General features: G+C 34.2%; 1 protein-coding gene across 5 annotated transcripts; it reads right to left on the bottom strand.

Moving 5' to 3' along the window:
- Positions 1-1,088: 1,088 nt before the first annotated feature.
- Positions 1,089-13,238, bottom strand: LOC123225040 (E3 SUMO-protein ligase SIZ1-like). 5 transcript variants are annotated; one of them, XR_006504095.1, is made up of 19 exons: positions 12,930-13,082; positions 12,696-12,839; positions 12,037-12,045; positions 11,654-11,734; positions 11,404-11,446; positions 10,148-10,220; positions 9,747-9,906; positions 9,401-9,531; positions 8,400-8,468; positions 7,646-7,733; positions 7,480-7,555; positions 7,112-7,185; positions 6,748-6,855; positions 6,095-6,256; positions 3,627-3,731; positions 3,459-3,539; positions 2,147-3,374; positions 1,424-1,741; positions 1,089-1,291 (listed from the first exon to the last, which is right to left on the bottom strand). XR_006504095.1 is itself a non-coding variant. In XM_044648888.1 (18 exons), the coding sequence occupies exons 2-18, from the start codon at positions 12,717-12,719 to the stop codon at positions 1,602-1,604; spliced, it is 2,652 nt and encodes an 883-aa protein (XP_044504823.1). In that variant the 5' UTR covers positions 12,720-12,839; positions 13,090-13,238; the 3' UTR covers positions 1,089-1,601. The 5 variants fall into 5 exon arrangements, 4 of the variants coding, with proteins under 4 accessions (XP_044504823.1, XP_044504822.1, XP_044504821.1 ...); XM_044648888.1 differs by lacking the exon at positions 12,930-13,082 and adding an exon at positions 13,090-13,238 and having other exon boundaries at positions 1,089-1,741; XM_044648887.1 differs by having other exon boundaries at positions 1,089-1,741; positions 13,031-13,174.
- Positions 13,239-14,918: the final 1,680 nt, after the last annotated feature.

Below are 14,918 nucleotides of genomic sequence, written 5' to 3'. Positions count from 1 at the left end.
CTATAGAACATCCATGAAGGATTTTACCAAGTTAGGCAAACCGCTCACCACAACTCTCGCTAGAAAGAAGATTCTGTTCTATCGGACCGATTCCTATGAAAAGAGTTTCTAAGAGATAAAGCTTCGCCTATGTAAGGTATAGCTTACCGTATGGATTTCCCCACGCATCTTAACAGTGGAAACATAGAAAAGTTATTCTTTCGTCTCGCTCCCTTGAACAATGATCCATTTGAGGGGGGAAAAGAAGTGAAGCAATACCTGATCGCCTTCACTGCATTGGCTGTCCCCAACAAGAATGGCGACGTTACCGTCATTAAATTACAAGACAATTCTCTTCTTGGTCTAAACTGCATATAAGAAATACCCTCGTTATAGATCATACACGCTTAATTAAGGATTAGGCAACACCTTTTAGCGAATGCAAAACCGTGCGTTTTACACGTACTGTATTGCTATCCCTAGCAATAGCATGCATCATATTCGAATGTACGTTTCTAATCAAATGCCAACACTTCCGTGTCTACATTTCAATGAGATGTCAACAGTTCTGTGCGCAGCTTTCATTGAGCCAGGAGAAAGCTTACTCCAAAACAATTAACATTTTTTTTATGCAAGCCAAAAATCTGAACATTTCTGTAAAATCATCAATCCTAAGCTTCAGAAATATCTCCAGATTTCTGGCACCTTGACAATCTAGGATTTCTGTTCAGTTCATTCCGAATCCCCCATGGGTGATAAGATATGCTTGTTCGGCCCTCAAAATTTTATTTTTTATTTTAGAAACATCAGAACTGCTTACCCACTATTCAACCTGGCATAAGTAGTAGATACCAAAAATCAGCTTTGATGCAGGTGATAACAGCCAGCAAGATGGGGATGGCAACTTCACAACATTGAGAAAAATATATGCTACAAGAAACAAACAAGTTATATTTGTACCAGATCATCACCTTTTAACTCCACAACAACTCCGAATCAGACAAGAAAACAGACATCATCACCGCTGAATAATTGCCGACTCTATCCAATAAATTGACTGAAGCAATCAGAGCCCAGTGGCGAGAGACACCAGAAGCAAAATAGTAAAATAGAGAATGGGAAAATTTATTTCTCTATAAATAATTGAATCTGAGTAAACATTTACAGGCTATTTGCTCCCAGAGACAAAAGGAGCACTTTGTGTTTACCTAAGAGGGGGGCCCCCAGAGAAAACTTAAACCAAAAGATTAAATCAACATTAGATTAAACGATTCTCTTCTGTACAACTTACCAGCAATGGACCTCAAGCTCCCTGAAAACAACAAAGGGGAATGACTTCTTTTAAAACAAACAGCATCAGATGATAGGCCCTATAACTCTCCATTAAAGAAAAAAATCAGAAGGAGCTGGCAACAAATTTTTAAGAGAAAATTTTCTTACGTACTTAGTTCTGCTATGTATTTCTCACAGTTGCATTGAGCCTCTTACTAGGACCATATATTTGTTAACTTCTTCCAAATCATTAAGGGCTGATCAACAAACCTCCCAGAAGGAGCCTTCTACCCCCAGAAAGGTTCAAACACGAATGCTATGAATTTATAGGATATAAGGACAAAAATTTTCTATTCAGAGTCTGTGTCAATAGAAAGATACAATCGTGGTTTTACAGAACGTTTTTGACGAGGGAACACAAAAGGGCTATCTGACCTTTGCCTGCTTGTCTTCTCAGATCTTCCATCATTCATACCGAGAAGCAAAGAAGCTGCAGAAAATGAAACATGCCAGACAAATGTTAAGAAAAAAGAAATTCACAGGATAGGAACAATACAGTATAGTGACTGCAGTAATCCTATGAATGCTTTGACAAACTACACCAGGACAATCCCAGCCACAAATCGGCATGAATTCCTAGCTGAATCCCAACCCAAAAATGAGAATCATGATTACACAAAGGGAAGAGGTTGAAAATTCAGTTCGTAACACCAAACACATTTACACCAAACTAATTGTCCCAGACCAAGTTTCAGCCCTGAATGGTACCACAACCTAAATAAATACACCCATGCTTGTGGAAAACACCCAGCAAGAAGCTTCCTCGCTTAATATTTAATGATTGTATCTAAAATTTAAACAAAATTGTAGCTTTTATTTGAACAAGGGAACAAACCAGTGTCATCCAAAGAATCCATGGCACCATCTCCAGACTGCACTGTCTGCATCGCATTTAAGCCATTTGCAGCTGGTGATTCACTGTGACTGCCACTAGCACCACCCCCAAGCCTAAGAGAGATCCAATCCTCACGACGAACACCATTTGACACATCGGCTTGATCTCTCAAATCAGACTGCACTGATGCATTTGAAGGCCTTGTAGGAAGAAATATTTGAAGAGACGGATCTTCCCTATCAAACGCCAGGGGATTATCAACTAAGCTGTCACCGAGGTCAGTAGTGGGCTGATCAATAGAGGAATCTGGGACCAAAGATGAAGACCCCACTGCAGTGCCTGGAGCCAATGTATAGCCATTCATCTGTGTCGGACAGTTGATGGGGCCATGTTGTAGATCCACCAAGGCATCTGGGACATCTGCATCCGAAGCAAATAGCTGAAAACCTGGTGGACCTTGGACTCCAGAAGGTAATGACCAGAGGGATGGCATCCCAAAGTCATCGTCATTGGGAGTGAAAAAACCCAAGCAAGAATTCTCACCAGCACCTATGGTACCCAAAGTTTCATGAAAGTTATCAACAATTCCAGTGGGGGCCATTGAAAAATCAACCCCACCAGCATCAGTTTGATTGTCCCTGTATACATTCCCAGATGATATTGGTAGGTCATTTTCATCTTCTGAATCACTAAGAAAAATAACTTCTGGATTTGCAACTGGTGCAGAAGGATTTTGGTCAGCAAATCCATAAGTTGGATCAACATTCAACGATGTAGAATCAAGCTCAATTCCATTGTTAGGAAAATCAAAGGTCCCACCACCATCCTGGTTTACACTTGGGTCTTCACCATCCCTTCCGCTTCCAGTGCCACTGCTGCTCATTGGGATAACTTTTGTCTCATGAGTCTCAAACTTTTCCTGCAATCTATTACCAGAAAAGGTGTTTATATCTTCAGGTTTGCTTACTTCCCACAAACCATCACTATTCTTTCTGATTCCAAGTTTCAAACCAATCTGTCCTTCTGAAACAACTTCTTGTTTAACATGCTTCAATATTTCCACCTTTGGTTTAACTTCCTCAACAGGAGCACAAAGAGAGCCATCTGGAAAGTGCCATAGTGCAAGATCCCCAACTTCCCTACGCTCACTTTCACTTTTTGTTTTTACACGCCAGGAACCATCAGGCTTCACCTCAATTTCAGCTATCTCTTCTCCACAATTCCTCATCTAGACCATAAAAGTGAACCACATGTCTATACATAGATGCATCTCAGCAAAACATAAATACAGAAGGTCCAAAAAGTGCATTACCTTAGATGCAATCCGATTGAAATAAGGATCAATAATAACATTTTCCAATGAGTAGTTCTTGAGACAAATAGGGCACTGCCACTGAAATCAAAGACCAATGCTTGTCAAAATTTACAAATATGACTAAAACAGGACATGAAACTGGTTTAACAGATTCAGTTGACTTGCCTTTCTAGAACGTTGGTTGAGCTCCACAAAAACATCAAGATCAAAACAGCCCATATGAGCACAGGGTTTAAATCTTCCAGCGACCTTCATCCTTGAACCACTCATCTATATGCACGTAAAAGAATAATATATATATATATATACTAGTATATTTCAAAACAGCATTGATGCAGCTTTTCAATCAAAATACTTTTTACTGCCCAACATAACCAGAGTCTAATCCACAGTAACGCACTAAAGAAAAACTGCAACCAAACTCAATGGACATGGAAAAAATTAAGAATTACACGAAATATCGCAGCTGTACAAATTTTAATTTAGGACAAATAGTTAACAATTAACTAAGTGACAATGTTAATGAGAAAACAACATGCCATGTAAAACACTTTGTCTACATATTTATCCACGCCCAAAAGTCAACAAAGAATTCTTTCTTTTTTTTTTTCCTTCAACTTTATGTTGCCTATGATAATTTCAGAAAAACTATCCATGCTTAAAGTTAAAAGAATATATTGGTCAGTAAGATTTTAAATTTCTAATAGAAACTACAAAAGCAAAAACTTATAATATGGAGACACACATATCATACTTCGTTAGTCTAGATAACAATTCCATTAAGCGATATGTAGGAGTGAAATCAGAACTATGGTTCCCAAAATCTCTTCAAATGAAGTGTTCATCAAGCATGATACTATAGTTAAAAGCCTAAAAACCGATGTAGCATAAATTTTTATGAAAGTTCAACCTTAAATTTAAGCATGGTACCTACAATGAAACCCTTGAACCACAAATTGCCTTCATTTTAAAAATGATCAGTTTAGTGTCAAGTATCAACCATAAGACCCTTTATTCATAGTTGTCTGGAAGAACCAGAAATACATATTCATATCCATGCCTTAACAAAGAAAATATTAAATAAAGCAATGTCTAACAGCTTATTATTTAAAATTTCACCACTTTTTTGCTTCAAATGTAGACCCATCCTAAGCCTAGTCAAACTACCAAACAACTTCTATTGAACCCTACAACTGAAGGAGACATAGAGACAAATTCCAAATATGTCAATCATATTACAATCAGGAGTGAGCAAACAGCTAATTACTCACAAGAACCTTGCAGGAATACGTTACACCGATCGTGTAAAAGCAAGAGGAAGACCATGCTATTCTTAATCTATCAAATACATTAAACTGGATAATATCAATCTAACATGAAAACAACCCCCGAGACAAGGGAAAGATAATTTAATGTAAGTTTTAACAGGAAGTCCACTTTCAAACTGCTAATTCACAGGTGAATAGCAGAATCATCACCAAGGGAATGAAGTCACAAACAACTATCTCCATTCTTAACAATTGACAAGATGATAATACTCTAGATAAAGTTAATACCATAAAACTACAATACTAACTTAGATGTGAAATGACCCCAAGGGTAAGCTTGAGTGGTTATACGAAAGGACCCCTTCGCGAAAGGTTAACATTCAACAAACATGATCTTCCTCTCAAGCAAAAACCTGGATTGATTAACTTGGGACTGAATAGTGAGATGCTGCAACAAAGTGAAACCCTAAATTACTCATTGCAGTGGTCGTGGATCCAGTCACTATGCCCTAGAGTTCACTTGTCCGACGAAATCAAACAAGGTTCCCCGGTCATTAAAAAAATTAAAAAAGCTTACATGTTAAATGTAAACTTGCCTTGTAGACTAAGAGCGCAAGTGATCATTTGGGTTTGCATGCACTTCTACATTTTTTTTTTTTTTTTTAACCTTAGCTTTCCATGGGGAAAAGGTAAAGAAGGTCAATCGTTGGAAAGTTAACATCACCATAAATGCTTCAAACGGGGCCGAAATTGACTACTGTTTAGTTGACTAACATAATAGCAACTGGGATCACAGACAATTAGTTGCCAAAGTTTTAAATAATCAAAGCTCCAAAAAAGGAAATTTAGGTCTCTCCAAATCCCTAAATCAGCATCAAAGGGAAAAAAGTAAAGCATCCCTAAATAAAACACACAAAATGCCAAATGGACTTTTTTTTTTTTTTTTTTTGCTTGCCTTCTCATAGTTTACCAAACAAGCAAAAACAATATTTGACTTTAAACGTTAATCAGCTTCATGTAAAAAATTATTGGAAGCAAGCAATATAGAGAGGAGTTGGTTATTGGTTCTGTAGTTGCTATTTCTGCAGCTGGCATCGCAGGCCTTCTTCAACTATTAACTATATTCTTTTATGTTTAATTCTAACTATTAACAATTATTTTGTTGTTTATATTGTACTACTTTAGACAAGCAATCTCAGCCCCACTTTTGATTCCTCTCCTTCCGTCAATGCAATAAACCATTTTTTGAAATAGCACATTCCAAAAACTAAATCATTGATGTCTTCCATTTAAGAGCGTAAATTAATAACTCTACACAATATAAGGAGACCATTTGCATTTCACAATGAAAGATATTTAACTTACAGGACAACGTAAATTGACAGTGATAGAGTCAGCAACAACTTCCAAATCACTGTCACTGTCAGCATTATCTGCAGCATTCCCACCACCAACGCAACGACAAACACGAGCAAGAGCATCTTCAAAAAGCTCACCATCAAACTCCTTAGGAATCAAGTTGAGAATCTAGACAATAAGGCAAAAGTAAACATATAATATCCTACCATCAAATGAGAAATTGTTGAAAAAATTGAAGGTGCAATCCCAGGAACGAAAACAAAATATATGATCTTTCTTGAATCACAATGAATCATAATGTGCAGCACCAAGGATAAAATACGGACTATCACAGCAGACGCAACTGAAGATGGAAAAGGGACAAGTTTGGAGAAGCAGAAAACTGCACCACCCTGCCAAAACAAAACCCTCTTCCATCCCATCCCATACCATAACCAGAAGCTGTTACAAAGAAGACAATAAGGAATAATTTCCAATCGAGGTATAAAGGAATAAGAGCTAGCAAATCACTATAACTATCTACTCAACAACAGAAAGAAAAAAAAAACATACTAGCCTTCCTCACCCACCCCAAGAACTGAAACTCAAATAAACAGGAGAGAGATGACCAAAAGACACAAAAGTTTAACCAAAGTAGGCCATTCAAAAGAAGAAACTACCTGTTGAACAGTTCGCCGCTTTACAATTCTTACTCCTAAACAGAAGATGCGGGCATCACATCCATTTAAGACAATTCTATTAACTCCATCATTTGTGCATTGCGTAATCTGACAACAGAATGGAAAATAAGTTGTCACAAAAGGAAATAAACCACAGGAGAAATGTTTGACTGGTAAAGAAAAATATGGTGATAGAATACAAATCAATCACAGAGTCACCGACTCATACACAAACACACATAATGTGCACCATCAAAACAAGTGATGGAAAAAAAGCCACAGACAAATGAAGCATATAGAGATAGGCATATGAGAAAGAAACTGAGAATTAGAAAGTCCAAGTCTTTGTAGAAAGGACACTCACAATTGGAGCATCATCACGACCATTAGCACCAAGTAGTTGTGAGCCAGGTCTATTAATAGTACGAACAGGTAACCCTGTACAATCATTCATGCACAAATATATCATAAGCCATATGTTGCCAAAGGAAACAACCACTGATTAATTGCTAAAACGATTTTTTTTTCTAATTTTTATTTTTTTATACCAAGATTCCCTCAACCTTAACATCTCATTTTATTAGCTAGTCAAAAATAATTTTACAATTGTGTAAAAGATGACTATGTTGAGAAAAGAGAAATCCCAGCAAATTTAAGCACTGCATTTTCTGGTTTAGAGGAAAAATAAAAGCAAGCACTATATTGTCAAATCATTCAAAGAAATCACTGTACCATTGACCTGTAGATCAGCATACTGTGGCCATTGCATTCTAAATGGAACTTTGTCATTCAAAAGCATACACCATGCCTGAATGATAAGATTAAAAAAAAGAGCATCAGCACATGTTTAAATAATAAACGCTATTGAATTACAAGGTAATTTTGTGTGCAAACCAACCTGAACATCATACTCTTGCTTTGAAAGTAAGTCCTTGTCTGCCCTTGTGAGTTGAAATGTTTTCTCCACACTCTGCACAGGGTTTGTACTGGAAACATTGTACACGGAATATATATCATCAAAGATCATGACACATACAAAACCCATATAGCAGGAATAAATGAAATTTAATCAATAGAAAGACTATTACCAAATACACATTTCTCGGTAAAATAATTAAAATAGGAATTATTTAATAAGAGCAAGTTAAACAAAAACTGTCCATAAAAATCCAACTAAAGAGGCTACATCATGCTATTCATATATCACACCAAAGCATATGACACCATGTTGTTTACCCCACACAATAAAATCCAAACACTAAAACAACGTATTAAATCCAATTGAGAATACATCCACTTTATCACAGCACATAATCATCATCAAAAGCCAATAAATGTTGGCCATGGAAATCGATACCAGAACAATAAAAAGGGATCCTCCAACAATCGATAGACGACTTATATCAGATAGCTAAAGACCACGAAGGTTTGGTCTCACTGTTCCTAATTTAGTCAATAACCAGAAATATACCATCAATAAGAGGGTATTAGTAGAATGCTATAAAGGTTTAAGTCAAGACCCAAGTGCCAATCCGATATTTGTGCCTTGCAAATTTTAGGTCGCATACTACCTTACTATAGAACAATTGTAGTAAATTGCACATTTAAAATCTCAAAAATGTCTAAAGAGGAATGCAAAATAATAAACTCACCCATCTGTCTGAATATTTGTAGTTGACAACTTCACAGGGTATAAAGGATTTGTAATTGTAACCCAAAAACTGTAAACATAGAACCATATTAACAAATTATAATAATAATAATGATGAAACAAAGAATCAACAACATGCAAATAAATATCTTCAATGGAACACCAAGAAATAACTGAAGCAAATAACTATTCATTGTAGGCAGAGTCCAACTTCACTCAACAGTGTTAAGCCTAGAGGGATACTTCCAAAGAAACGTAAACTGAAATGCTTCAAGCTAATTCATACAAAAATGTTGCATGCAAACTAATCTGTCAAGTTAAATATTTCTAATTTCAGATCAGCATACTCAACTGAGCAGAACCACAGAATCTTTAATCCAACCAATAAACAATGCAAATAAAAAGGACTTTCAAAAGTCTAAAAAAAAAATAAAAGGTAAAAGAAACCATGATTATCAGGTATAACCTACTCAGACATTTAATTGTGTGGCATAAACTTAAGACCAAATAATAGCATAACACAGGTACATCTGTAAAGCAAAATAACTACTTTATTTGTTAACAATTCCTACAGTATAATTATAACATCTGACAGCCATCATGTTCGATGCATCAAACGCTATGCAAGAATAATCATCAAGAAGCACCATAGTTCATAGTTGTTATGATCACCATGAAAATATCCATCCAAGACAGCACAGAATATGTGCATATTGGCAATTAGTCTTATGATCTTCTCTGTCTGTCCAATTGTAATGGAAAGAAGTAAAAGAAAAACAGACCTCATATTAACACCTATGATGAAAGAAATAGACAAGTGCAGAGGAAAGCAGTCATAAAAAAATGCAGATCATGAAAAGATTTTACAGTTAATTAAACAGATTTGGTGGGGGCTATATTAAAGGTTAAGTAACTCTCCAATTTAAGGCAAAGCAACAACATTAGCAAACCAAACACATTACAGTTCACAGGGGGGGAAAAAGAATTTGAGGTGATACATACGGGTCGGCTCGGCTGAGTCTACAGATTTCACAATAAAACTTGTCAGGAATGGGTGGAATTCCCTCCATAGGTTTCTCTGGGATTATAACACAACTCATGTGCTGCCAAACATGGCATCTGGGATCCTCACACTGCCAAGTAAAAAATAAAGGCAAAGTAGAAAATATCAGCAATTCATGGTAAGTAAAATAATGGAAACACGAGCAACAGTTGCATGGTTCTGATATATAGAAGAAACATAATTTCAACACATTAATCAAACATTAGCAAGTCAGGGTCATAAATCTAGCACAACACAGTTGTACCATATAAATAGTGAACACAAATACTACATAGACCGTATAACCTTGATCATTGTCTCAGATCCCAGTGAATTCCCACAAGGACAGCGAATTTTAGTATCTGGTTGAATGTGGTCATCCACCTCTTTAATTTTCATGTTACTGCTATTTGAAACACCCTGTCCCTTTGATGCCAAGTCAGGGGCCACAGAGACCTGCAATTTTCTGAGAATAAGAGGCATAAGCCTGTCAGAGGGAGATACAAAAATAATGAAGCATTCACATATAGAGGGCACTACAAAGCATAAAATTATTGTAACTAAGACCACAAAATATCAAAGAACAAATCAACGTCTGCAGAAAAAACTATTCACAATTTGCTACCAAGGGAAGGAAAACAATAAGCCCTTAATAAGTACTGTAAATTAAATCATAAAATAAAGTGAAAAAGGACTAAGAAAGCAACCTGAATGTATCATCCACCAGTTTGGCCACATCTTCCTTACTCACAGCACTCTTCTTTGCCCACAACTTGGAAACTATGATAGAAGGGAAAAAAAAAAGAGCAAAACACATATAAGTGACAAAGATTACATAATTTCCACCATAAGTAATCTCAAAAACAAACATTGCTAAGGGGATGTTCAAAAGCAATACAAAAACTGCCATTAAGACCATAAAAGAATGATACACGTCAAACCCCCTCTATCCCACAAAAAATATATATTAACTATATAAAAAGTAAAACCACAAGCACACACAAAAACGGACTACTCATTCAAATTGAATTACACCTTAGACAAACGGATGTGTTCAGAGGCCAATTTGGGAGTGTAAGAACTATTGGAAGGTCAAAAGCGACTAGTTTTTTATTTTGCACAAATGCAATTAACACTCAGAAATCAGCAAATCAAACACAATTATTTAAGATTCTGATCTTTTCGCCAAAGATCCTCCAAATTGACTAAGGAATTCAATTATTTCCCTCTAATTCTTTGAGAACTCAAAAACAAGAGATTATATCTTCCGCTATAAAAGTTCAATATGTTCTATCAATTCTATTGAAAATTTTCTTGAAACATTCGATTGTCACCATCATCTTCATAATAACCACCACAACTAACACTAACTCCAAACAAGCAAAGCCAAGTTACTTATGCATAGACACCAATAATAATGAAACATGAATCTGTAACTTTACAAGCATCTCTGCATTAGAAAAACATGCAGCAATTAATAACTTCTCCCAATATCTAAGGAATCCTTTTTCAAATCAGAATCTCTCTCTTTAACATGTGTGCACCACACAAACACACAGAGAAGACAACCAAAATATAAGCCATTAAGTCTCCCAAGCTTCCACATCGAAAGCACATATTAAAAGCGACAGCTTGTGATTTCAAATTCATTCACTCACTCAAAAGCTTATTCATATGCAAAGACAGAAGCATGTAAAAAGATATGTAGAAACATAAATAAAATGAGGGAAAATATTCAGTAATGCCCCAGCTTCAATCAAAGCACTAAACCTTAAATTACAAGGAACTGAGCATGGCATATAAATTAGTATAAATATATAAATCTTAATAAAACATGACAACAAAAAATTATAACATTACAAACAGCTTTAGTACAGACTAAAAGATGCAATAACCAATTGCTGAGAATAACAATGAAACTCTTCTAAATGTGGAAGAAGAAAATGGGAAATAGAACAATCACCTTGATCATCAGATAGAATGGCTATTATCCGATCAACAAGATCCTGCACATCCAAGAAAAAATCAAATACAATACATTAGTGACATCCAACAATCACCAAATAAGGCTAGTTGGCATTGAGCCTTCTTATTTGGAAGGAATAAAGGGAAATATAACGAATGGCCTTACAATTGGGCACTTTTTGAACACTTACTATAAACACACAATTACAAGTTGATGAGCTCAATAAGCATTAAGTCAGACATCTAACCTGTTTCTTTCCCTGCTTTGACAGACCTAATTGAGTGAGTACATCTTTGAGCTCCTTGATTCGGAAATATGCCAATTTGTCCTACAACAGAAAATGCCAGCATCAAAAACTCTTCACACATCACACACTTAAGAGAACAGGAGAAAAAAGACCACTAATCTTAGAAATTAAGTCACACATACTAGCAGCATCAAAAGCTTAAAGAGGGGTGAGGAGGCAGCATGACAAACTCATCATTCCATTTCTACTTTTTACTTTCTAAGGTAATATAATGAAATAATCCATGCAGTGTTAGGTTCTTTCTTCTTTATAAAATTGAATGCATATGGAGAACCCAAAATCACCTATAAAAGCATATTAGCAAAAGACTCCATTAAGCATACCTCCCAAGTCTTGGATTCAAAAGTAACATTTCCAAATTTGCATGTGCAGCAACAGGCAGACACATGCACAGAGAAAGGAGATAAAAATACTGTTCAAAACTTGTTGTGCATTGTACATCAAGTAAAAGCATATTATTTTATTCATTCAAACAAATAAATTCAGGATGATTTGTTTAAAATAATTATATCAAATATCAAATAAATTCAACAACATATAAGATCGTAACTATTTAAAAAGTTATTTTTTATATAGCTGCATTATCAAAATATAAAGAGATAGTAAAATGACACCCGGTGTAAGCATATGAGCACAGTACGCAATCAATAAAAGAACCCAAATTTGTATGCGCATGAGCACACGCTAAACATGTTATATTTACATATTGCTCCACCCAACTAGACTACAAAATCATAAGAAAATTCATTCATCACCTCATAACTGGAGAATTAACATGTCACTAATTCCAATAACTCGAATTTGCAATCCGCAAACTAACTTTTAATTATATTCCAATTTACAACTCAAAAAGAATTCACTAAACCACACTAACAAAACTACAATTGATAAGCAAGAAGGAAAAAAAAAAAACCATTTTAGTAACAGTTAAGTTAAACTCAAAGAAAAACTTAACATACAAACAATCAGTAAATTCAAGTACCTTGCAGCTAGCAACCAAATCCATCTCTCTCTTTATTAGTTTATATTTTCAACAAAAATGAAGCCTCGATCAGCATTAATTTACCAGCCACAAAGATCAATAATCAACCACATCAGCCCACACAGTCTTCAAATAGCCCCCGATCTAACAAAACAACCAAACAAGCAAATAGAATTAATCGAATTTGATTGCAGTCCAAACAACACGAAATCACCGACTAATATAGATAATTACATATCAAAACCGTATTAAGCAGAGAGCTTAAGGTGTGAGTTACAAAAAATTAAGATGAATTCAAGAGAGGGGTATGAAGAATCGATGAAATTAGGGTTTACAAGAAATGTCAAACGAAACACCGACTCGCTTTTTTGACCGATATAAATAAAAAACCAACCAGAACAAGGAACTAAGCAAGCAAAATCCACCAAACTTTTCACAAAAGTCCCGGACCTATCTCCGATTATCAAATCCGGTTTATTAACGGTATACGTCCGGGTTTAGTTTCACTGCAATTGATGCGTGAGTTTAGTGATGCACGCCCTTACGTTGTTGACTTTTATTCTTATAATTTGACTAAAATATTTTTCCCACCAAGGTTTGGAGAAACTATTTCCATCCCTACAATGCCTCAATCATACATTTTCACACAAAATTTAACTTTATCAGTAGAAAAGAATTCTAACATAAATACAATATCTAAAAATTAAAGTATAGAATTACCTCTCGTTCTATCACTTTTAAAATTATGATATTATATTTTTAAAATTTTTAGCCATGAATTAACCGATTCAATTTAAATCAAATCAATCAAAATATAATTGTATTGAATCTAACAAAGACAACAATACACTCTTGTCATATCGCATTTCCTTGATCATCGTTGTTAGTTCTATCACGAGCTAGATGCAATTCCTTGGTTGACACTACTAAATCACGATCGAATTTTAACACATTTAACGATAACAATCAATAAATAATATCTATATGTTACTATAACAAACAAAATCTGACAACTTTGTCACTAAATCTAGTAAGATTTAAACGTCATTTCTAAGTTGTCATTATTAGATCGCACCCTAAGGTTTTATCTTGACAAATATAGTATTAACTAAATTTTGACAGAAAGACAATCCAAAATCTGATTATCATTGTTATCAAATTTGATAAGATCACACTATGATTTTTTGGTTAACTTTGCTTAATCGCATTATAATTTTATTGATGCAACATCAATTTTTTTTTTTGTGAAATCATTGTTTTGTCTTTCTATTATTATTTGACTAAGTTAACTTTTTTTTGTGGAAATTTGTAATTTAGGTATTATAAGGTGTGAATTTGTAGCTTTCATTTGAGGTGTTTAAAATTGATTAATTAAACCGATTTAATAATATTTCAAATCAAACTAAATTTTTGGTTGGAATAAAATTATAAATTGAAATCAATCTAATTTAAGGATAACTGATTTTAAACCGAATTGAATTTTTGTTTAACCGATTTTGAATAAATTTTAAATAATTATTCTATTTTATTTTTTCCAAATTTTTTAAAAATAAGTTTAATACATTACTAATTTTTTCTTCAATTTTTTTTATCGATTTAGTTCAGTTAACAAATGTTTAAAAAATAAATAAATCGATAACCAAAGCAAAAATCCATATATACCCTTTTATCAAATTACTATTACACTTGTGTTATACAATGAAATTCCTCTTTTATCATATTATGTATTTACAACACCTAGTAAGTTGCGATTAACAACTAACTACATATATGACTAATCGTGTCTCTTGACCATCAATCGTCTAAAAGCGTTAGTAAATCTCATACGCAAAATAGTTAAAAAAAAAAAAATTTCTCAAGGCAACGTCTCTCATCGTCTATAAGATTATTTTTCTATTTTTTTCCGTTGTTATATGAGAAAACTATTATTTACTATCAAATTGAGACTACGTAAGTTGCATTGAATTTTTTAAAAACAAATCTAAAATTCTATAAATAAAGTTTATTTCTTAACTAGACTATGAGAATTTAAAGAACCAAATCTTTAGAAAATAAATTTTGATGGATTTTAACTAAAATTGAGTTTTTATAAATAATATAATCTCAGACCCTAAACTCTATATTCTAATTATTTAAAATAAATTATATTATGTGTACTCATTTTTAAGTATATAAATAAATAAATACTCATATATATTATCATGTGATTGAATATTATTTTAT

The sequence above is a fragment of the Mangifera indica genome, chromosome 9, assembly GCF_011075055.1.
Source record: "Mangifera indica cultivar Alphonso chromosome 9, CATAS_Mindica_2.1, whole genome shotgun sequence".
Taxonomy (NCBI): domain Eukaryota; kingdom Viridiplantae; phylum Streptophyta; class Magnoliopsida; order Sapindales; family Anacardiaceae; genus Mangifera; species Mangifera indica.
Note: the sequence above shows the minus strand (reverse complement) of the source record. Positions and strands in the feature narration are given on the sequence as shown.

Excerpts from the sequence above, each read along its gene's own strand:
- LOC123225040 (XM_044648888.1), bottom strand. The coding sequence starts at position 12,719 with ATGGATTTGGTTGCTAGCTGCAAG. Across the intron at positions 9,907-10,147 it reads CTGGTGGATGATACATTCAG|AAAATTGCAGGTCTCTGTGG; the intron begins GTTGCTTTCTTA and ends TCTTATTCTCAG. Across the intron at positions 3,732-6,094 it reads CTGTCAATTTACGTTGTCCT|ATGAGTGGTTCAAGGATGAA; the intron begins GTAAGTTAAATA and ends ACGTGCATATAG.